The sequence below is a fragment of the Charadrius vociferus genome, unplaced genomic scaffold, assembly GCF_000708025.1.
Source record: "Charadrius vociferus isolate BGI_N301 unplaced genomic scaffold, ASM70802v2 scaffold202, whole genome shotgun sequence".
NCBI classification, from domain to species: Eukaryota; Metazoa; Chordata; class Aves; order Charadriiformes; family Charadriidae; genus Charadrius; species Charadrius vociferus.
The window spans coordinates 2,107,436-2,130,313 of NW_009647242.1; the positions used below are offsets into that span (position 1 = coordinate 2,107,436).

The 22,878-nt window shown below is 41.0% G+C and overlaps 1 protein-coding gene across 1 annotated transcript in view; it reads left to right on the plus strand.

Moving 5' to 3' along the window:
* Positions 1–15,273, plus strand: part of PTPRM (protein tyrosine phosphatase, receptor type, M) — a 379,063-nt gene extending 363,790 nt beyond the window's left edge. The window contains exons 31-35 of the mRNA XM_009879983.1: positions 1,823–1,954; positions 5,082–5,207; positions 7,005–7,168; positions 9,265–9,400; positions 14,374–15,273. Coding sequence (XP_009878285.1) covers positions 1,823–1,954; positions 5,082–5,207; positions 7,005–7,168; positions 9,265–9,400; positions 14,374–14,427 — 612 coding nt within the window. The 3' untranslated portion in view covers positions 14,428–15,273. The remainder of the gene's footprint in view (positions 1–1,822; positions 1,955–5,081; positions 5,208–7,004; positions 7,169–9,264; positions 9,401–14,373) is intronic.
* The last annotated feature ends 7,605 nt before the right edge of the window (positions 15,274–22,878 follow it).

A 22,878-nucleotide genomic window follows, 5' to 3' on the forward strand; every position in this document is an offset into this window, starting at 1 on the left:
TTTCTAATGCATCTATGGTAATTCTAATCCTGCTAATAGAGTATCAGTAAAAAGACACTAAAACTGCCTGTACAGTCTGTAGGTATTTATAGCCTATCCTTGACAATTTAGAGCTATAGTAATTATGGTTGTCAAACACATAAACAACAAGAAAACAGAGGTTAGCAAAGAATGAACACATTGTAAATGGCCTTTTTGAAAAGTGAAGCCAGAGTAATAACAGTTTATAGCAGTTTTCCATTTCTTTCCTTCCAAGTTCTCAAAGCATTTTCCTAAAATAAGTTCAAAACACTCCTGTGAAAAGGTAGGTGTATTATCCTTATGTTTATCTATGTAGAGAAACTGAGAACAAAAGTTGAAGTGACTTCTCGAGGTTCTCACAGTAGGTCAACAGCATTTCATATTAGAACGGAGCTTCCTTGATCTGCAATTTGCAACCTTGCCATTACATTGTCTTCTTTCCCGGAGAGTTCAGTACTGTTTTGTTCTGTAAATTAAGTACTGCTCAGAAAGAGTAGTGCCTCAATATTTGCTTTGAAAATTCTTCCCTTCACTGTTGAAACAAGGAGCTGGATCGAAAAGTGTACTTGAACAAAAGGCTACAGGGGAGGAGGTGATTTGGGTCACTTTCCGCCCAAAGCACCCTTGCCAGGCTCCTGCGATATCCCTGCACTGATGGGCAAGAGTAGACATTTGTACCTCTCTAAACACTCAGTCTCCAGAAGGCAAGATAATGTGTTTCACCCTCTCCACTTGCCTCTGTTGAGCTGCAGCTGGATCACTTCATGTAAACCTTTAAAGCTCACTTCAAGCAAAAGGGGCAGCAAGCATAATTTTCATTATTCAGTATCAAATGAGTTTGAGAACGATTTTCAAAAAAAAACCTGCTGGGGCTTCTAAGTGAGGGAGTAACGGAGAGCCCTTCGAGCATCTCTCATCTGCATGCAACTTCCAGCAAGACAGGAGCAGTAGGATAGAAGGCAGCTGACTGATGTACCAGCAGCATCAATACCTGCCAAAACAAAGAACTGAAGTCTTGCATGTCTTCATCTGTACCCCAAAACACATTGGATTCATTTTCTGCGGTCTATTCAGTGCCTCTGTCTGAAAGAAAGCTGCAAGTAGCTGATAAGATTATACCTCTGTCGTGGTGTAAATACTTCAGTTCAAGGCATGCAGAGGCTTCCGTGCCGTCCTTAACGAAGGCAATGGCAACCCCTCCCAAGAATTGTCCCAGTATGGCCACACTGGCCTTCAACAGTCAGGAGGACGTAATTGAAAATTATACAGTTGAACAGTTCCACCAAGCAGCTCAGTCAATGATATACTCTGGTACTAAAAAAAACCCAAAAAGCACTGAAATTTATCCTCTGGGTATCCTCGCTGCTGTCAGATAGACTAGAATTTCAACAATATTTCTGAAAAATAACTAGATATTTCCTTTCATGGGCATCATTCAAATTAACAGCTAAGCGCAGACAGCCAAGATTAATCGTTCCATTAACAGCTGAAAACAAAACTGTTGCTCAAAATTTTGTAGTTCCGTTGGAGGCAAAAAACTCTGATGATTTTACTCTATGCCTGTGGCGTAAACCAAGTTTCAGAAATACAACATCTGCAGAAGTCATATTCTGCCCAAATACAGTATATTAACTTTGAAGCAGATAAAATCTTGGGGAAGAGCTGAAAACAATGTATTAATTATATAGAAAATAGAAATAATGCTTGCAGTCCCAAAGTTTTGGGGCTATGACTGACATTCTGGTAAATGAATTTTTATCTTTTACTGTTCTTCTCACCATCTCTTGTTATTTCTTTGTAGAGCTACAAGCAACCGTCCGCTTTTATAGTTACACAGCATCCCTTACCAAATACTGTCAAAGATTTCTGGCGACTGGTCCTAGATTATCACTGCACTTCAATAGTTATGCTGAACGATGTCGATCCAGCACAAGTAAGTCCGGGAAACTGCTCCATTCAACAGAGGAGTGCTAGTGCCTCAGCATTTCAGCACACGTGCTTCAGAACAGCTTTAGGGTGTAATTAGTTTTATAAAACCACATTAAATACTAGCACACTAAAAAATGGATTTGTAGCTTGCAGATATACATAGGTAAAGATGAATAAATCAGACCATCAGCAACTTCTCCACCAAAATGTTAACGTACACACACATAAGTGCATGCACCCGTAATTTATTCTGATAAGAAAACATGCTTTGGGAAGAGTTGCTAAAAACCAAAAACGACAGTTGTAGAATTCTGATTCAAGTTTGAAAGACAGTAATAATAGCCAAAAGTCATAAACAGAACCCAACAGCTATCCATTAGCCTGCCTGAAACAGGTCAACGACCTTGGTCTGCTTACCAGGGGATAGGTGTTCCCAGTGTGAAAAATCTGTGTTGTGTTTGGCACAAAATGACATTGTTAGCAAGGAGATAGGAACTAAATAAGATTGGAGACTAAACATCATTCGGAAGAGAAAACAGAGCAACGAAATGTAGGGGGGAATGTAATTACCTTACGAAAGAGTTGTGCACGCTGTACATGTTCTTTAGGAAACTGGAAAACTGTACCTACTGGTTTGGCAATTTAATCACTAGCATTAATCACTAAGTGTCCTAGAGCCTGGCTCGCAACTGTGCAATTCCAAGTTCTTGCACAGATAAAATTTCCTTGGTTCCAACAAACCGCACCAGCCATCTGCTGGAATAACGTGGTGGTAATCTGGATTCTTAACACACAAATATTTGCTAATTATTGGTTAAGAGAAATTGTTATTTTTTATAGCAGACTGCATGTTATTTTTATTTTTGATATGATCAAGAATCATTTTAGTTTTGTTGAGTATTGTTCATACCTAGAAAAATGTTTCCTTCTATTTCTTTTTAACATGCAGAATTTGTTTGTAAAACATACTAATCTTCCGTTTTGTCTTTCAAAGGATTGTGTAGGAATTCCACACACTATTTTAAAGACTGATTTTCTGATTCCAAGCCCTTAACTGTCTACAGGGAGAAAAATAGAAATGAAAGACAAAACTTTTATTCATGAGTCTGAGATTATTTTCTGAGTGAATAAGGAAAGACTCAAGGGAGTCAGACTGTTAGGGGCTGCTGAACAGAGTTTTTTTAATTTGTGGGCTGTGATTTGAATTTACAATACTGCATGGCTATTTCAAGCATTTATTAGCCTCCCAGGCTTTTAAAAGCTATTGGGATATGCAGTTAATGCACCTGCCTCTGCAGTATGTTAAACCTTTTCCCTCTAATGTGAGTAACAATCTTTTCATTAGGAATAAATCTCAAAACCCTCAGAGCAAATGGAAGTGGAGAGAGGGCAGAGCTTATTAAAAACACACATTACATTCAGATTTATTAATAATTACTGTTATCATTATTATTTATGTATATATGGAGTGTTTACAGTTCTGTTTAGATATTGCAATTTATGTGGATTGTTATGCTCTATTGGGAAATGGAATTCAACCCTTCACAGTTACTGTGACTTAAAGAGAGTCACTAGCATCACATGCATGCAAAATGCGCAGACCTAAATGCTTTTGGTTTCTTTAGAACTTGAAAATCTTGACTTCCTAAAACAGCTCCAGCAAACAGCTCTGCTTATTATCATTCAAGCATTTTTCAAAGATCTGTTAGAGCAGTATTCCTGTGTATTTGAAAGACATGTACTAAATTGTGCACATGTTACATTATCTGAGCCCTGGCATTTGCATTATGTTTTGCTATCCTGTACACTAGCATATTTCATAATAAAAATTTGTGTAAGATTTAGATGGTATTATGGAAAGCAATTTGCTCAGCAGATCGAATTGGGGGGGAGGGTGTCAAATAAATGAAAATATATTTTCCTACTCAATTTCTGGTTTTATATTGTTAAAGTGAACTCCTGCAAATCAGACCCTGTTCTCTTTTTAATTGATGTAGTAAATGATCATGTTTCTCTAAAATGTAGTCATCTCTAAATGGTTTTGTTGAGGAATAAGTGTTATAAGAAATGCAAAACAACATCTGGAGTAAATGCAATTTGTCAGCTCAGCTCTGGATCACCAACAGCAATGCAGCAGAGTGAAGACCACAGCTGTTTTACTGAATGAAATAAAGTTCCAAATATGACATCAATGCTTCTGCAAGCAAACAAAATTTCATGAGTTCATACTTAATTTTGGTGAATGCTTGCAAAAGCTACATGCTTGAACTGCTGTAAATATCCCTGAAAAAAAAATCATTAGGATTTTTTCCATTTTTATGGAGAAAAAAACCGCAGACAAGCAGAGTCTAGCTTCAAAAACCTCCTTGCAATGTGTTGATTTAATCTTTAAAGTATTAACACAGATGATAATTGGTTCCTGGATTAAGCCACCATGATATTATTAGACGCAAAAACTGTGCAAGATAATGGTAATGTTATTTCGTGAGCTTCGGATACCTAGAAGTAATGTTTTCTGAGCGCTAAAGAAAGCGTAATTACTATTTTCAGGTGTCATTCATAAGACGAAATTGAGCAGTTGATGCAAATTTAAAGCAATGCTGCTATTAGCCAATATCGTCGGTCACGGCTGAAACAGATGTGAAAGTTAAGTCCTGAGTTTTGGGAATCAATGGACCCTTCAGCATATAAAGCACACATGCTGATGTAGCTTGAATTATTACCAACTTTTCAGGACAGTGGGAGATACCAGGCCTTTGGTCTTTAGGCTTCATGCTGTCTCCGTGATACGGTAATATTTGACAGCATCCTCCTGTCTTGTCACACAGTATTGCAGAATTGACACCAAGTGTCAGAAAAGTGTTACTCCAAATACCAGAGAATGGTGAGTACAGCAGCAAGCGATGGCATGTTCAGTTAAGTGAAAAGGCATTTGTTTAAACTTGTTCTGCACAAGTAAAAGCCGAGTGCTCGAAAAGGATGGAGGATGGTGCACTGTGTATTTTGTAAAGATACTGCGTGAGAATGTCAGTAACGAATGTAGCACAAAGAAAACTGTAGAAAAGCATATTGAGGCGGCATGAAAGTCAAAGTGATTAACTGTGCTGTTTTGTGTTTGTTGTCTTCTATAGCTGTGTCCTCAGTACTGGCCAGAAAATGGAGTACACCGACACGGTCCTATTCAGGTGGAGTTTGTATCAGCTGATTTAGAAGAAGACATAATCAGCCGGATATTCCGAATTTATAATGCCGCCAGAGTAAGGATGTTATTTGCAAAATAGTTCTGTCTCAGTAGATGAGTTGACTCTTTTCAAGTCAAAGAAATTAAACTCACATAAAACCATTCTCATTTTCCAGCTTAGTTTTTTAAGAGCAACAGTGCAATACTGAGCCCCACCATAATCAATGAGAAAAAAAACTTCTATGTGTAATTAAAGTAAAAAATATTTTAATGCATATCTCAAGTGTGTTAAATGTAAATGAAATAAATGCAGTGTTCAGATTGGTAGCCAAGAAATGCTAAAATCCGTGCTGTTTTCAACAGTTTGAAATTAGCCGTCTTGCATATTTGTATCCTGTGTCATGTGAAGAAAGCTGTGCACCAATACTAGGCACGTTTTTCAATACCAGTCCCGGGCTTTTAGTGGATATCTTGTCCCACTAATCACACTTCATAATATATGTAAGCACTTGAGAAGGACGAGTACGTTCTCATATCCAGCTTTTATGCTCCCATAAAGTTGACAGAAGACTAAAAGAGGCATGTCTTTCACACTGAGTGCAGAAAAGATTCCGCCACAGACCAGGCATCTCTTCCCATCCAGATGAAGAGAGCCTTTGCAATGGACTGGTATCAGTCACCGAAGAACCATAGCTAGGAATAAGCAGCATTCCCTGCTGAAAAAAAGATGGGAAATTCCGTGAGATCTGGTAGCTGTCAGGACAGTGAGAGGAAGGTCCCTAAAACACACACAAAAACATGCTAATATCCAAACAGGGAAGCAGATTGTAAGCTTCAAGATATTTCTTTAATACTCTGAAAGCCTTGCATTCACAGTAAACATGACAACATAAAAACACAATCTGCAGCAGCATTAACATGAGCTTCAGCAGGCACTGGGTCTGGCTGATGCGCTTTGGGGAGAGGGGCCATCCGCTGAAAGAAACTGGCCAGGAAATCAGTAGATTCCAAACTTTGACATAAAGCAGACAAAACTCGTTGAAGAACATATCTAATGCTGCATCCACTTTGGTTTATTCCCTTATCTTGTTAATCTTGCATCCTCTCTATTACCTTTTACTATAGAGAAAAAATTGTAATGTCAATGTTTCTGTGTGTTGCTCATTTTAAAAGTGGCACTAAAATGCCCTCGCTTTGCACAGAAGTGAAAGTGGCAAATCCTAGACTACAAAAACGTTTTTCATGTGTGTTTATTATGCCCTTTTCAAAGGACTGTAATTTTCTGCCACTAACACTTGTTCTATGCTCCTTTTTTATTTTAAATCACCATAAAGCAACTGTTCAGTAACGTTTCACCAGAGGGGTTCTGACTGCTGCAGTAGCACACAATAAAATAAAATGTAGTTAGATTTTTTATAAGCCAGAAAAATCTGAGTGTTTCTTTGGTCTTTTAAATGTTTCCTGCTTTAAAATATCTTGAGAGGTTTTGACCTTTCTTGTAAAAAAAGACAGAAGCATGCAAACATTCTTCAAAATGCTGAAGTATATGAAAAAAGAAGTCATATAATTGAAGTTGTGTTGCAGCTCCCTCTTTGCTACCAAGTTCCTGCTATGATATTAATTAATTATTTGCTTGATCCTGCAGCTGTACCATTGCTCTATTCTAGTCTATTTGTATAGCACTCTTTAAAACCTCTTATTCTAATAACTCTGTTGGAAATTAAAAGTCATAACTCCTCAAGGGCAGTTGAAATTACATTAGTAGTTTGTCAGCAGTGATCTGCTTGAACAACTTTCCTCAGTGATGCACATAACTTAATTATGTACCAAAAAATGCTATTATTTTTTCTGCTTATTGTCTGAATCTCTACAGCCCCAAGACGGCTACCGGATGGTGCAGCAGTTCCAGTTCCTGGGATGGCCCATGTACAGAGACACTCCAGTTTCTAAACGCTCCTTCTTGAAGCTCATCCGCCAAGTAGAGAAGTGGCAGGAAGAATATAACGGGGGAGAAGGACGCACAGTTGTACATTGCTTGTAAGTACTGGAAACAGAGAGGAAGAAAAGGAATACTGTTACAGAATTTTTGCCAGGTTTTAAAAGATTTGTGAAGAGGTGAAGAGGTATGTTTCTAATCTGGAACTGAATAAATAATACGGCTGCTCATTTAAAAGCTTTGAACACAAGAGGAATCGTATAATTTTTTACGTAGATTCATGAGTTTCTCTCTCTGTCCTTTGGTAGACTCCTGTGAAAAGGTGATGGGTACAAGTTAACGCTATTCTATATAAAGGTGTCTGGTGACTTTTGCAAATGGAAAAGGTGCATATTTATTGAGAGTTAATCAAAACTGTACCTTCAGAACAAAATATCTTTTATTTCTACAGATAAGGACTATAGAAATAAGTAGCATTGAAGGGGTGATTCCTTTTCTAGACATAAAGCACAGAAGTAAAAGTGGCACGATAGACCAGTTACAATGATCCTTTAATTGCCTTACCTTTCTCTAATAATGGTATATATTTTTGTTCTCCTGTGACCTTTGTGTTCCACTGGTGAAGACTCTCGCCCACTCTGCCACCATCCTCCTTTTGGTATGGTTTAATACTTGTACCTGCTGTTTGCCCTCAGCAGTAGCTGATCTTTTGAGACCGAGTCTTCAGTGCTTGAAGTGGTATCCATCTTCCTCTAAACATCTGCTTAAAGATGCTGCTATGATGGAGAAGGGACATGCTAATGGGAAAAGCACACACTAATGCACTTTCAAAAGTTGGGACCCAATTTTAGAATGATGCAGGAAAATCTAAGACTGTATTAATAATTCCCCCTATCACTGACCTTGAACAAGTCATTGCTCTTCAGTTTCCCCATCTGTAGAATGGGGATAATAGTACTTTCATCGAAGGAGCATTGTGCAGTGTGATTAATTAATGTTTTGAGATCTTTAGCTGAAAAGACCCTTTTGAAGTGTAAATTACTGTTATCTCTGAGGTGGTTGATGATATTAAATAGTTGTACAACATCACACATGCGTCACTTCCAGGCAGTAGAGAAAGAAAAAGCTCTAATATAATCCTTTTAAATGACTTTATTTTAATTAAAATTCTCAAAGAGTCCCACAATATCAGGCAATATTTTGGCAGCAGAGAGCATTCTTTTCATACTGCCTGGATGTGACAGATGTGCGACGTTGTAGCTTCCTTTGAAAATCAACCATTTGCGAAGCTGGTTTGAAAGACCCGCTACCTAACTAGTCTGCACTCTGGCAATTATTAAGGTTTATTATTTTCGGTGAGGCGCAGCCTAAAGATTCTGATTAGAATAGCTGTAGAAATAATAGGGTTTCCAGAAAGAAAGAGATTCTCTCAAAGATTAAAAATAACCAGGGATAAAGTATTATTAAATACTGTATTTGATCATGCATATGAACATTTGTGCCTGGCTTCTTTGTTAGCAAGTCACTTCGGGTTCTCATCCTCTGATACTGTGGGTGGAGGGGGAATACGTACACTTCTAAAAGTAGTCATTGGCAGGCAGCCGGCCCCTCTGCCTGCTGCCAGGGGCTGAGCACATCAGCCAGGGCAATATCGCAGCACCACCTAGTGCCATACTGAAGGTGGAGCCACCAGAAGGGCTCCTACAAAAGAGACTTTTGACGCTTCTGCTCTTCCTCCGAAACACCTTTGGGTCCAGGAGGAAAGCACCAAGATCTGAAATAAAGGAACTCAGAGATCCACTTTCTCTGTAACATTTCCAGGGCTGATGTCCATTGCAATGTTGTGTGTTTACAGTGTAAAGGGGTATTGAACTGAATCTAAAAGTGCCTCGTCCTTATTTTAGCATCCTCTTTGTGCTGTCTCAAGTGTTTGCTGAAGGGTGGTGTAAAACTCAGCCGTTCGGTTCTGTCCAGGCTTTCAGCCTGCTGAATTCTGAATCATAGCTTTGAGATCGTTCAACCCATTAATTCCAATTAAAAATCATGTTCTGCCCAGAGTTTGGCAGGCTTCAGGGGCAGTAATGTTCTGGGGTTTTTCCCTGCTGGAACTCATACCTTCTGTAGCCATGCCGGGTGCTGTATGAGCTTGTAATATAGAGTCAATTGTAACTGAGCCATTTTATCATTTTTGTTGTAGGAATGGAGGTGGCCGCAGTGGGACATTTTGTGCAATCAGTATTGTTTGTGAAATGCTTCAACATCAGAGGGCTGTTGACGTATTCCATGCTGTGAAGACACTGAGGAATAATAAGCCTAACATGGTGGACCTTCTGGTATGAGCTTTTAAACTGCACCACTAAATAGAAAATGTTTCTTTTTCTCAGAAGACTCAGTAAGATTTCCAAGATTTGCAGTGGGAGTTGTTCACAAAGCAAGCAAGTCATTTTCAAAGGGGATAATGAAGTCACTTCACTTGTAAGAGTATTTTTACACTGCTTTCTTCCCAAGGAGACTTTGTCTCTGTTCATTTGAATTTTTTAAGAGTTTTAAACTTTCAGCCGAACATCCTTATTAATTTTCTTTTCTAGCAGGCTGAGCCAAGTGGAGAGCAGCCCTTGCATGGTAGAAATAATAGTTATGTAAAATGAAATGCCAGATTTTCAAATTATATATTTTATAAATAGCTTAATCGCCTAATATTTATCAAAGCCATGAATTTCAGTTTGACATCCAGAATATTGCATTTAATTATGGTTGCTCTATCTCATAGAAAGATTAAAGAAGTTCAGAAACAAGAGGCCATGTGCAATTATTTTCCTAGAGAGTGTTTTATGAGCTTTCTTTTTAAATGGAGAATTGCTGAAGTGCCAGCTGCTATGCCACAAGAGCTGCAGAACAGCTTAAACCAGCAGGTTCTTACACTCCAGTGTGTAGTTCTGTACTTGGAGATGGGAGTAGTGTGATACCCTATTCTGAAGCCTGGGCTATAAAAGACATTGTTTTACAACATCCTGCTGTAGAGGTGGCTGCTTGAGAGGCAGCTGTATTCAATTTGCCATTATAGGCAGGAGGAAGCAGCATCTGAGCAGCTTCAGGGACGCTAAACCAATCTGAGCTAATTTTGCAAGCTCTGGTTAAACAATTTTGGGTCATATTTCAGCATCCTTTCTATGCAGTGCCCAGGGCGAGGCAGGAGGCATCTCACGGAGCTGGTCTAGCTGCTTGTAATTTTAGGAGAGATCCCGCTTTCTCAGATAAACTGCCAAAATCGGAGTGTGAAACACACTGGAGAATGGGCAGAAAGCAGGAATTTCTGTTGGGAGGCTTTCAGGCCTTGCGTAGATGGATAGGGCCATCCACTTCTCCACCACATGTATCACTGCGCCTCATCTGTCCCATAGAAGAACGTCTCCCATCACATCCTCTATCGCAGTCATCTCATCCATCCTACCTGTGAAATCCCAGATCTTCCCCTAGGCGCTGCTCTGGCCAGCTCGTAGAAAAAAAAGCCAGATGTTGCCAGCTGTGTGAAGCAAGGAGGGAGTTTACAAGCAGCACCACAGGGCCATGAGCCAGCAATGTGGAACTGGGAATCTTCTATCAGTGAGAACTACCCAGCTTTCGCAGTGGTGGGAGGGAACAGCTTATTTGGCTCCTCTTCCTCTAGTTTATATTCTCAGGAGGAGAATCATCATGCTGAGAACCATACATTTTTATTTCCTAGATATTAAGAAAAATGTCCTACTTCTTCATTCAGATAGTATGGTTTGGATGGAGACTTGGCAGGCCTGCTGTTCACCATTCTCCCAGAGTTTAAGTCCAGAGAGTTAAGATCTCTTATTCATTTACTTTATAGAAATAAAAAGGAAATTACCAGTGTGAAGATGTATAGTTGAAGAAAACACTTTCTATAAATTCCCATTTGTGACAGTTCTCCAGGTATAGATTTGTCAGGCAGCTGTCTCCATTTTTCGGCAGAGAATTCTTTTAATCAAAAGCTAAATGTATTATTTTAGAATACAAAAATAGCTTTTATTAAATTGAGGGTGGTATTGAAAATGTCTGGACAGCATTGAGAGGCCTTGTGAGGTCTTTTCACTAGGAGAATTCAAAGCAGTTGTGAAGGAGATCAGTATTGGTTTCCTTATTTCACAGACAGAGGAACGAACACAGGGGACAGTCAGGATTTTTCCCATTATCATGTAATTCACTGACAAAGCAGAGTTAGAACCATATCTTCTGTCTTGGTCTGCTACTTTGTAGGAACAAATATTTGAATTAGCAAGGTTTCAATTTCCATGAAGATTGTTTCATAGTAAAAGGGAATCAGGACAATTGAGTTCTTTTCCTGATCCTGTTACTGGCTTTATCCTTTATGACCTTTCTTATATGAATGTGTTTTTCCCTCAGTTTCCACATCTGAAAAACGAGAACAATAATATTCATCTACCTCTGTAAAATTCTGTGGTAAAAGATGAAGTGTTCAGAATTATAACAGTATTTCACAAAAATAGTTTCAAGACTGCTTTATCGATACCTGTTATGCACTTTCTGACTAGATGAAGGGCAATATTTATGGTCCATACTTAGAGATTCATCTCTTAACTTCATTGAAACCTCTGGTTTCCTGGAAGTGTAAAAATCTGAATGCCGCATCCATACAATACGGAAAATCTATGAAATTATTCAGCCATCATACAAAGGTAACACATGGTATAACAGAGTGCCCAAAGCATTTTGTGATAAATGTTATTGGACCTAGCAGTAGATGTCCTAGAAAAAAAGAATAAATATACCTCTCTGAAGCTAGCTAACATAAAGAGACTTTTAAGATTCACCATCAAGTGAATAATAAAAATGTACAAAGGACACACATGAGTGAACACAGTGGGAAATAATATATGTCTGCTTTTTAAGACAGGTATTGAGTTTACTAAAAATGACAGTTATTCTGCTGGATCAGTAAATCAGCATAAAAATGAGCGTGGAAAAATGGAAATAGATGAGTGGCTGATCTCTTGTTTTGATCTGTGATGTAGTTATAGAATAATTTTCATTTATTTAGAAACATATATGCAATAAAAGCAGAAAAGGAATAATTTACATAATACTCCTTTCTTTCCTTACTTATTTTTTGTTCTTTTCTCATTCTAAAGAAGACACAAGCAGTTTATGGAACCCTGCAGGATCTTAAAACCTCACATACAACTTGTTCACAACTTAGGTGATATGTACACCTAAGATTTGTTTTCTTTTGAAGTGATGGCTCTCAACAAAAGAACTTAGAAACTGTCCATGCACGTTAATGGCTTTTTGATTGTTGTAGTATTATTTGGTCTCTTACATGTTAAGGTGGACTCTCTTCTCAGCTAAAATGTGACCCAAAATGACAAGTACAGGCCAAAAGAGTTAATCCTTTAAAATGTTTGCTTCAATGAAAAGGAGAATATATCTGAAGTGTAATTGTAATTTCCCTACTTGTGATGTTGGGAAGCTGAAGGCTGAGTGCTGTTAGCTGGTTAACTCTGTTGTTGTTCCTATATAATAGTCCATGAATAGTTATCTTTTATTAATTGATTAAAGTGCATAAGAGAAAGAGGCATTTCAGTGGCAGAAATAGCCATAAAACTGGCAGGTATTTCCAAAGTGAATTTTTAGAAGCCAGAGCCCTTGGATTCAGGGAACCCACACCTACTATTTCTTTCAGCTTTTTTGTGTCATTTAAATGTTTGTGGTATTGCTAAATATTGCAAGTAATAAGAATGAAAACAGAAGAGGGATTGCACACAAAACTGTGAAGTCGTCAGTGACTGCATCATTTAAAATCATAGAGTTCTAGAATCATAGAATCGTTTTGGTTGGAAGAGACCTTTAAGATCATCAAGTCCAACCGTTAACCTAGCACTGCCAAGTTACCACTAAACCATGTCCCTCAGCACTACATCTATGCATCTTTTAAATACCTCCAGGGATGGCAACTCAACCACTTTGAGGAGCCCAAAACTGAACACAGCATTCAGGGTGGGACCTCACCAGTGCCGAGTGCAGAGGGATCATCACTTCCGTAGTCCTGCTCACCACACTATTTCTGATACAGGCCAGGATGCTGTTGGCCTTCTTGGCCCCAGGGGCACACTGCTGGCTCATATTCAGCTGGCTGTTGACCAACACCCCCAGGTCCTTTTCTGCCAGGCACCTTTCCAGCCACTCTTCCCCAAGCCTGTATCACCGCATGGGGCTGTTGTGACCCCAGTGCAGGACCTGGCACTCGGCCTTGTTGAACCTCATTCCATTGGCCTCAGCCCATCGATCCAGCCTGTCCAGATCCCTCTGTAGAGCCATCCTACCCTCAAGCTGATCAACACTCCCACCCAACTTGGTGTCATCTGCAAACTTAGCAAGGGTGCCCTTGATCCCCTCGTCCAGGTTATTGATAAAGATATTAAACAGAACCGGCCCCAGGTTATAACAGTTGCAGAGTGGGCAAGATCAGTCAAAAGCATTGACCTCTCTGTGCCGCTGAAGATGTGAAGTCATGACCCTTCACCTCTGAAGGGTGCGGACAGGGTTTGCATGCCATGGGAAGGGGATCTTTATGGGATCGGCCCCATTTCCAAGCAGTTGCAAATGAAACCAGCAGGTCTGCATTTGAAGCACAGGGTTGGCACCCGAAAACTTAGCCTGGGTAACAAAAGAGCTGTTAAGAGCCTAACTTACACATCACCATAATTGTTAAATATTAGTTTAAATTAATCCAATTAATTTAGCTCATGCCTGATCTCACAGTGCCTATTGCAGTGGAAGAGGACAGCATTTCAGCATGGCTTTGGGTTGCACATAGCAGAGGAACTGTAAGCAGCTCTTGTCCTGAAATGTAGCAAGTGTATGAACAACTTTAAAATAAAAGTTACGATCTGGGAAGTACTAGACACTGGGTCTATTTTAAGATAAACATTTCCAGGGAGGAATTTCAATAACTCCAATTCTGGTAAAGCACTACATGAGCATTTTGACAGATGACAGAAGGGCTGCAAGTCAATTTGCTCATGTGTAGTCAATTTTTCTCATACAAGTGTATTAGAGCAGCTAAATACACATCTAATATGAGCAGTACCATAAGTTACTGTCTGTAGTGTCTATTGTCTGGTTAATATAAAGATTTTCTTATCTGAATATAAATTGGATTTGCAAACTGGTTCCCATTGACAACAGCTGATAGTAAATAATTTTAGCAGAAGAGAAATATTGATCCCCTTAATTAAGTTCCTTCAATAACTGACTTTGTGGTTTTCTTTTGATTTTTCAGGATCAATACAAATTCTGCTACGAAGTGGCTTTGGAATACTTGAATTCTGGCTGATGATTGCATAAACAGCACAGACAAAGTTCCTCCTTTCACCACCACAAACAAAGCAAGTCACTTCATGATACCTGTGTAAATGAGATGAAGACTTCTCAGTGTTATGCTTATACTGCTTTGTATAATTGGCTCTTTTTAAGAGCCCAAAAAGATGTTTATAAAAACGCTTGCACTGCCCGTTTTCCACTATAATGCCGCTGCTTGACACCCATATGAACGTACACCAAACCACATGGCAGTTGTTGAACACTGTATTCATACATAGCCATTAATGTGGTGAAGCAGCATAGTCCTCTGGTAAATAAGAGAGCACAATTATATTCTTATGAAGGAATTTGTACTTTTCTGTTATATTTTGTTGCCTGTGATTCTCAGTTATTGTCACAGCCTAGTGTACATTTCTGTTCTGTGGAGAATGCTGTCTGGCATTTTGATAATATATGATTTTAGTTATATTTGTATTCTAACACGTGCATAATAAATGAATCATATGTAGCTTATCTGAACTAATGGAAAGACATGTACCAAATCATGTTAACTTTGTTGAGTTGTAATTTCTATCCACTTTGTACCATTTCAGAGAGAGAATCTTGATAGAAATACAGTTAGAAAATGCAAAATACAGGATGCTCAGATTAATATATCCAAAGCTTTTTCATTTGTTTATATTGTAAATATTTTTTGATTTCATCAAATTATTTATTCATTAAAATGAATTTTTTGTGAAGCACAGTGAGTGACAATCATTTTTATTAAGCCCTGGAAATGCTTACTGTATGATAGTGTAAACATTTGTTTACCTTGTATGGATTCTCAGCTCAATAAATAATTACATACATGATAAAATCTCGTTTAATTTAATATCTCTTGGCATCTGAGTGCCTTCAGCTAAGCCTCTTTTCAGATTAATTCTTGTAAATACTGAGCTGCCTCCAGAGCGTGTTTATTGTGTGATCCAGTGTTGATCCGGCCAATAGCAAGATGTACCGTGCCAATATATAAAGAGGTGAATTGTATGTTTAAAGATGCACATGCACAAATGGAGAACCCAAAAATTGCCCTGCTGTGTGAAGAAGAGAAGATGTTGGGCTTGGCATGCCCTGCCAGGTGCTCTGTGTCTGCTTCTGTGAAAGGGGTGATGGTGCATTTGTTCTTGGGAAGAAGGGCTGCTGCGAGGGTGAAGTAGTTCCTCGTGTTGAAGATACCAATACTAGAATGTCTGGGGGAGTTAAAAAGTGAGTAAAACTGCTGTTACAAGGGCTGTTACTAGTTCTGCCTGTGGACGTCATTAAAGCTCCTGCCTGTCCTAAGAATGGCTGCACTGCCATGGCGTTTGGATGATTGCTCTTTCTTCCAAGCACTCTTACCAGTGGCTGACCAGGCTGGGACTTGCCTCATGCTCATGGATGTAGGAAGCACAGCAAGGAAGCAGCAAGAAAGGTGAATGAGCCAGCAATGGTTTGCTGCACCGGCCATGGGAATTGCAGATCTTTCTCTCACCCAGCGGTATCAAGGAGACATTGCAGAGGGAGCAACTGCTCAGTACTGGAGTCTTCCAAATATATGTGCAAACCCAGTGCAAGAAAGTGGCAACTGCACAGTATTTCAGTTCTTAAAAAGATCATTTTCATGTGCTAGCCATCTGGGATGGGGACAGTAGGTATATAAATGTATCAAAGTCAAAATGTTTTGAGAGCCTCTAAATCTAAGAGATCCAGCTTGGGTAGAATGACTCACAATGTGTCAACTGCCAGTTCAAAACCACGGCAAAATTTGGATCTGAAGACACAAGTATAGGCTTCCTCTGCAGCTGGAAAGCATCTCTTTTAAAATTGCTTTAAAATGTAGCTGGCAGGTACCGGCAATTGTTATAACTTGCGTAGAGGTCCTGAAGAACTTAGGAAAAACAACCCCAGCCCTGAGAAGAATGATGGTCCTTGGATAAATCCTGTAGCAGGATTTTAGCCAGTTGTAGCAAACGCTCCGATTCATTTGGAAGCCCTAGTGTTAGGAAACAAAATCCAAACCTCTAACATCATATTTCTCACAAGAGGACAGACCAGGTATACCAGCCAAGCATGCTTCTTTGTAGTAATTATGGGACATTAAATATCTGGTTACCACCATCTATTTATTGAAATATGCATGTATGTGTCCAGTGTTTCCTGGTTTCAAGAAGTATGATGGCTAAGTGTGCAAAGGAACTCTAGGACACAAGGTGCCACAGGCAATGTGATCCCAAATATGAATGAGATTTACTGAAATGCAGTGAGAATTGTGGCAATCTCTCCCAAGGAGAGACTGCCAGTGTCTGCCAGACATTATTTCTGCTGCTGTACTCTTGCAGACACACTTTGCACACATAGGTCTTGGGGGATAGGGCAGGAAGAAACAAGGAGGAGAGAGTTCTGCAGTGTTTCTTACTGTTTTACTGTTGATATAACTTTTTTTGTTTGTTTGTTCTTCTGGCTTAAGCGTAGTAAAACCCGTGTTACTGAGTCTGTGTGATGCTGACCCAAAAGGCACTCTGTGAACTACAATGTCTTATAACTGGAGCCAGCTAAAGAAAGCACAGCAAGCTGCTTTGTGTCCTCACTCTCATGCTTCAGGTATCAATCAATAAAAATGACAGAGAACCCCAGGCTTAGGTAAAAATATTTTGGCAAGAAGAAAAAAAAACAGATGAGAACTTCAGGAGACAGGAATAGAAAAAACGTAAGGAATCAGAAAGGAGCAGAAAGAGGAGATGAACGTGGAAGGCAGGTAGCTATTCAAGAAGCAGCATGGAGCTTAGGAAAGTTACCTGGAGGGTGGCATTTGAGAGGAGACAACAGAAAGAAAACAGCAGTGACAGCCATTTTCAGTGTTCACAAACCAGCCTCCCTTTTCAGAAATTACACAATTGCAAGCCCAGTACAGCTGCAGGATTTACGGAGACATCAGTCCTAGTTTGGGAGGAACAGAGGACCGGATGTTTTCTTCAATCCCCCATATATGAGGTACATAAACGAATAAAGAGGCACTGTAAATGGTTAGCCATATGTATCATCTCTCCGGGACTTGAGGTAGATGATTTTTGCTAAGCTTTTCTGAAAGAGCAGCAATGGGGATGGTGAGTAGAGGTGACTGCATGCAGGTATCTCTATCTTTTTAACAGCAATGCTCCCGACAGCTTCCTGGGCTTCTTTATCAGCAAAATGAGTCTATCACTGGCAGAGTAGCTTCACAGAGTACTAACCCAAAGATTAAGGACTGCATACAGTAAGATTCAAAAAAAATAAAGCATAGAAAATGCAACTGATGTTCAAATAGAAAACCTTCCCACCTAGCTGTACAGTGTGGCTCAAAAGGGTCTCTGCATAAAGACTTAATTTGAAGGTGCTATGCAGCATCAATTCCACCCTCATTTTGGATTACTTCTTCAGCTGGTTAGGACTCATCTTTAATATATCTGAAATGATTGCTTCTCGTTTCATTGTATGTGGGTGTTCCCCTAGGTGTAACTGCTTACTGTGTATAGAACCATAGAATGCTTAGAGTTGGAAAGGACCTTAAAGATCATCTAGTTCCAACCCCACTGCCATGTGCAGGGACACCTACTACTAGACCAGGTTGCTCAAAGCCCCATCCAGCCTGGCCTTGAACACTTCCAGGGATGGGGCATCCACAACTTCTCTGGGCAATTTGTTCCAGTGCCTCACCACCCTCAGAGTGAAACATTTCTTCCTAATATCTATTCTAAATCTACTCTCTTCCAGTTTGAAGCCACTACCCCTCATCCTATCACTTGTCAGGCACAGAGGTGATACTGACTGGCCTGTAGTTCCCCGGGTCTTCCTTCTATTCCTTCTTAAAAGGGGGAGTTACGTTTCCCCTTTTCCAGTCAGCGGGAACTTCACTGGACTGCCACAACTTAAAATGTGATGGAAAGTGGCTTCACAACTTCATCCACCAGTTCCCTCAGGACTGGCAGATGAATTTCATCAGGTCCCATGGACTTGTGCAACTTCAAGTTCCTCAGCTGGTCTTGAACCTGGTCTTCTACATTGGGCAGTTCCTCATTCTCCCAGTCCCTGCCTTTGCCTTCTGCCACTTGGGCGGTGTGGTTAGATCCCTTCCCAGTGAAGATGGAGGCAAAAAAGTCATTGAGTACCTCAGTCTTGTCCATGTCCCGGGTGACCAGGTCTCCCATTTCCTTCCTGAAGGGGCCCACATTTTCCCTGGTCTTCCTTTCATCACTGACCTATAGAAGCTTTTCTTGTTGCCCTTGATGTGCCTGGCCAGATTTACATTTATCTGGGCTTTAGCTTTCCTAACCTGATCCCTGGCTGCTCGGACAGTGTCTTTGTATTCCTCCCAGGCTACCTGTCCTTGTTTCCAACCTTCCTTTTTCTGCTTGAGATTTTCCAGGAGCTGCTTGTTCATCCATGCAGGCCTCCTGGCGTTTTTGCCTGACCTCCTCTTTGTCGGGATGCATTGCTCCTGAGCTGGGAGAAGGTGGTCTTTGAATATTAGCCAGCTTTCTCGGGCCCCTCTTCCCTCCAGGGCTTTATCCCATGGTACTCTGCTAAGAAGACCCCTGAAGAGGCCAAAGTCTGCTCTCCTGAAGTCCAAGGTAGTGAGCTTACTGTGCACCCTCCTCGTTGTGCTAAGGATCTTGAACTCCACCACCTCATGGTCACTGTAGCCAAGGCTGCCCTTGAGCTTCACATTCCCCACCAGCCCCTCCTTGTTGGTGACAGAAAGGTCCAGCATGGAACCTCTCCTTGTTGACTCCTCTACCACTTGAAGGACGATATCATTGACACATTCAAGGAACTTCCTGGATTGCTTGTGCCGTGCTGGTTTGTACCTCCAACAGATAACACAATGGTTGATGTCCCCCATGAGGACCAGGGCTTCTGAATGCGAGGCTGCTTCTGTCTGTTTATAGAGGGCCTCATCTGCTCAGTCTTCCTGGTCAGGTGGCCTGTAGCAGACCCCCACTGTAACATCACCTGTCCCTGCCCTCCCTTTAATCCTGACCCATAAGCTCTCGGTCAGCTCCATGCACTCCAGCTGGTCCTTGACATAGAGGGCGGCACCCTGTCTTCATCTCTGCTGCCAGTCCTTCCTGAACAGTCTGTATCCTTCTATTCCAACACTCCCGTCATAGGAGCCATCCCACCATGTCTCCATGATGACAATAAGATCATAGCCTTGCAGGCGTGTGCACATCTCTAACTCCTCTTGTTTGTTCCTCATGCTACGTGCATTTGCATAGAGGCATTTAAGCTGGGCCTCGATGAAGCTAACTTACTGACTGGAGTGGCTACTTTTCTGTTATGCACCTCCAGGTGCTCTCTTGCAGACCTGCAACCCTTCTTCAGGTTTTGGCCATCTATTACTGGTATTGATATCATATTGGTAGGAGTAGGATGGATTGCGGTTTCTGGCCCCCCGACAACTCTAGTTTAAAGCCCTCCTCACAAGCTTGGTAAGCCTCTGACCAAAGATGTTCTTCCCCTTTTCTGACAGGTGGACCCCATCCAGCCCCAGTAGACCAGGTTTCTCTATGTGAGTCCCATGATCTAAGAAGCCAAACCCCTGTCTATGGCACCAGAATTTATTGATTCGCCAGATTCGCCTGGCCCTATCAACCCCCCTCCCTTTGACTGGGAGAATTGATGAATGTGCCCCTTCTTAGTCAACACAGGCCCTTTATAATGTGGAGCAGAGACTTTCTTCTTTGAGGTGTAGCAATGAAGATAAATTGACACTTCCAGCAGCAGCTATTCCAGGCAGCTTCCTTCGGGAAGGCCTGGAGAGACTGTAATGGTAGTAGCAAACCTAAAGCCCCTTGGCATTAGCCACTCCAAAACACTCACAGCAGGATCAGCTGCTGAGTCTCCTTTCACTTATGGTTGTTTTGTGTCTCCCTCCCCCCTCCAAATCAAGGATGACTAAAGGAAAGTAAGTGATTTGAAAGTTTACTTCAGGTTTTACAGCCTCGCTAGTTTTCTGATTCAAAGGTAATTTGGTTGCTTTGCTTCCCAGAGTAACTTCTCCAAACAGTTGTGCATTTGCCTTCAAATGCCTTTCTAGGCAGATCACTGTAACAGAATGATTCGTCATATCATTTCACATTTATTGTTGGTTTTACATTTATTTTATCAACTTGGAGCCTTGGACTACAAAATCTCGTGAAGCCTATATCTGATGCCAGACAGTTAGCTTAATTAAAAGAAAAATCAAAGTCGGAATAGAAGAAAAATGTACAGCTTAGTTCTGTTGTTTGATGCTTGTTAGGGAAGGCGAAGACCAGCATAATGTTGGGGGCAGAATTCCAGTAATACCCAACAGACCACATGAAAAATAAAGCCATTTCTGCTGGAGCTCATTTGTTTTTTGTTTTTCATAGGCTAGAGCTTGTCTGTATGGTGAAACTATAAGCTGATGGGTGCATTTGCATTGCCTTAGCCATTCACATGCTCTGCCTGCGAGAGCTTCCCACACGCTGCTGGCATGGAGTGACTTGCTCCGCGCGCCCCCACTCAGCTGCCTGCAGCATCCTATCCCACTTCAATGAAGGAACCTTTCCAAAGCCTTGGCAACCCTTCGCAAACTGCAATAAACAGCAACAGCAAAATACCTTCCTCGCCCCTGCTGTTTATTTCTAAGCAGACTTTTCTGTGGGAGGCTGAAAAGGCAGCTCCTGTGCTGGTTGTTTCCCCAGACTCACCCAGTCTCCTGCTCTAAGCCTGAAAAACAATCCCTGACACCTCCTCCGGTCCATCTCGTCAGCTCCTCACCCATTCTCAGGGCAAGGCTGTCATATCTCCCTGGTGCAGCCTGGCCGGGCAGAGCAGGAGAGCTGCTGGGTTGTGCTGCTTTCAGGTCTGTATCTTCCATCTGAGCCTCCAAGGGCTCTCCTGGAAGATCCATTGGCCTCTGGTGCCATGGTCCTGCCTTTTACCCCAGGATCGTGTATAACCTGCCCCATGAGCCTCCATCCCACTTCCCTCCCAGCCCTGTCACCACAGCACTCTTTCTGCGTAATATGACTTTAGATAGGTAGAAAGCAGATGTGAGGCTGGAAGAGGCTGGGGTCTGCAAATGACTTTTGTTACTGTTGTTGGTAGTACTTCATGCATAAAAGCACAGAAAAGTTGGGCTTTGACAATGAAGAGTAAGAGCGATGCTTGCTGTAGCTTGTCTAAGGGAATGTGTCAGGGGAGATTAATATCTCATGTTCACTGACAGCCAGCCTTTCCAAGCAATAGTATTTTTACTCCCGTAACTCTTCTATTGATGTGTTTTCAGTAGCAGCTAGAAGACTTTTAATTGTATGTCTATAGTAGTGATATTTCTAGTAACTGGGTTTTTTGTGAAGATGTGCTCAGGGGCCACAGTTAAAGCATGAGTCTCATTCATGCTAGACATACATACATTAATAGTGCTGCCAGACCCAACTAAATGCAATCAAAACTCCTAGTCCTACAAACATTTACATTAATATCCTTTAGTCTAGTCCCACTTGTGAAAAAAAAAAAACCCAAACAATCCAATACTCTCACACATTTTGCACCTGAGCTCATCAGTCCTTGTACATGTCATGTCATGGTGCTATACTGGGTCTGGCTGGGATGAAGTTAATTTTCTTTGTAGCAGGCCATATGGTGCTGTGTTTTGGATTTGTGACTAAAAACAGTATTGATGATAGCACACCAACACTTCAGCTATTGCTGACCAGTGTTTGCACAGCGTCAAGGCTTTTTCTATTTCTCACTGTGCCTCTGCCCCAGCGAGTAGGCTGGGGGTGCTCAAGATGTTGGGAAGGAACACAGCTGGGACAGCTGAGCTCAACTAACCAAAGAAGGGATGTTCCATACCATACAACATCATACTTGGCAATAAAATGGGGGCAGAGGAGGAGGAAGCAATTTCTAGGAGACTGGCTGGACATTGGTCTGCTTGTTGGAGGTGGTGGGTGAATGCACTTGCATCAGTTCTTTGTGTGGGTGCGGGTCCCCTGTCTTCTTCCTCTGTCCTTTGCTTATTAAACTATCTTTATCTCAACCCACAAGTTTCCATGCTTTTGCTCTTCCTCTTCTCTCCCCCATCCCAACAGGGGTGGAGGGAGTGTGCAAGTGGCTGTGTGGAGACTTAGCTGCTGGCTGGGGGTCAGCCCACCACAGATGGCATAGAAGGGTTTGTAGGACTGAGGCCTACAGCTGTCAGTCAATGATATGCTTCAACAAAAAGTTTTAAATATGAGCTTACTTGTGACAAAATGAATAGGATTGCTTACGTGCTTAAAGTTAAGGACATGATGTATGTTCCAAAATGCACGTTTTTAAAATAAACCTAAATAGACACGGGCAGATTGACACACTCAATTAGAGTGATAAAAACATGGAATTGAATTGTGTGTGGCAGAAAATTTGGGGCAGATACTTGGCCTTCTCTGTA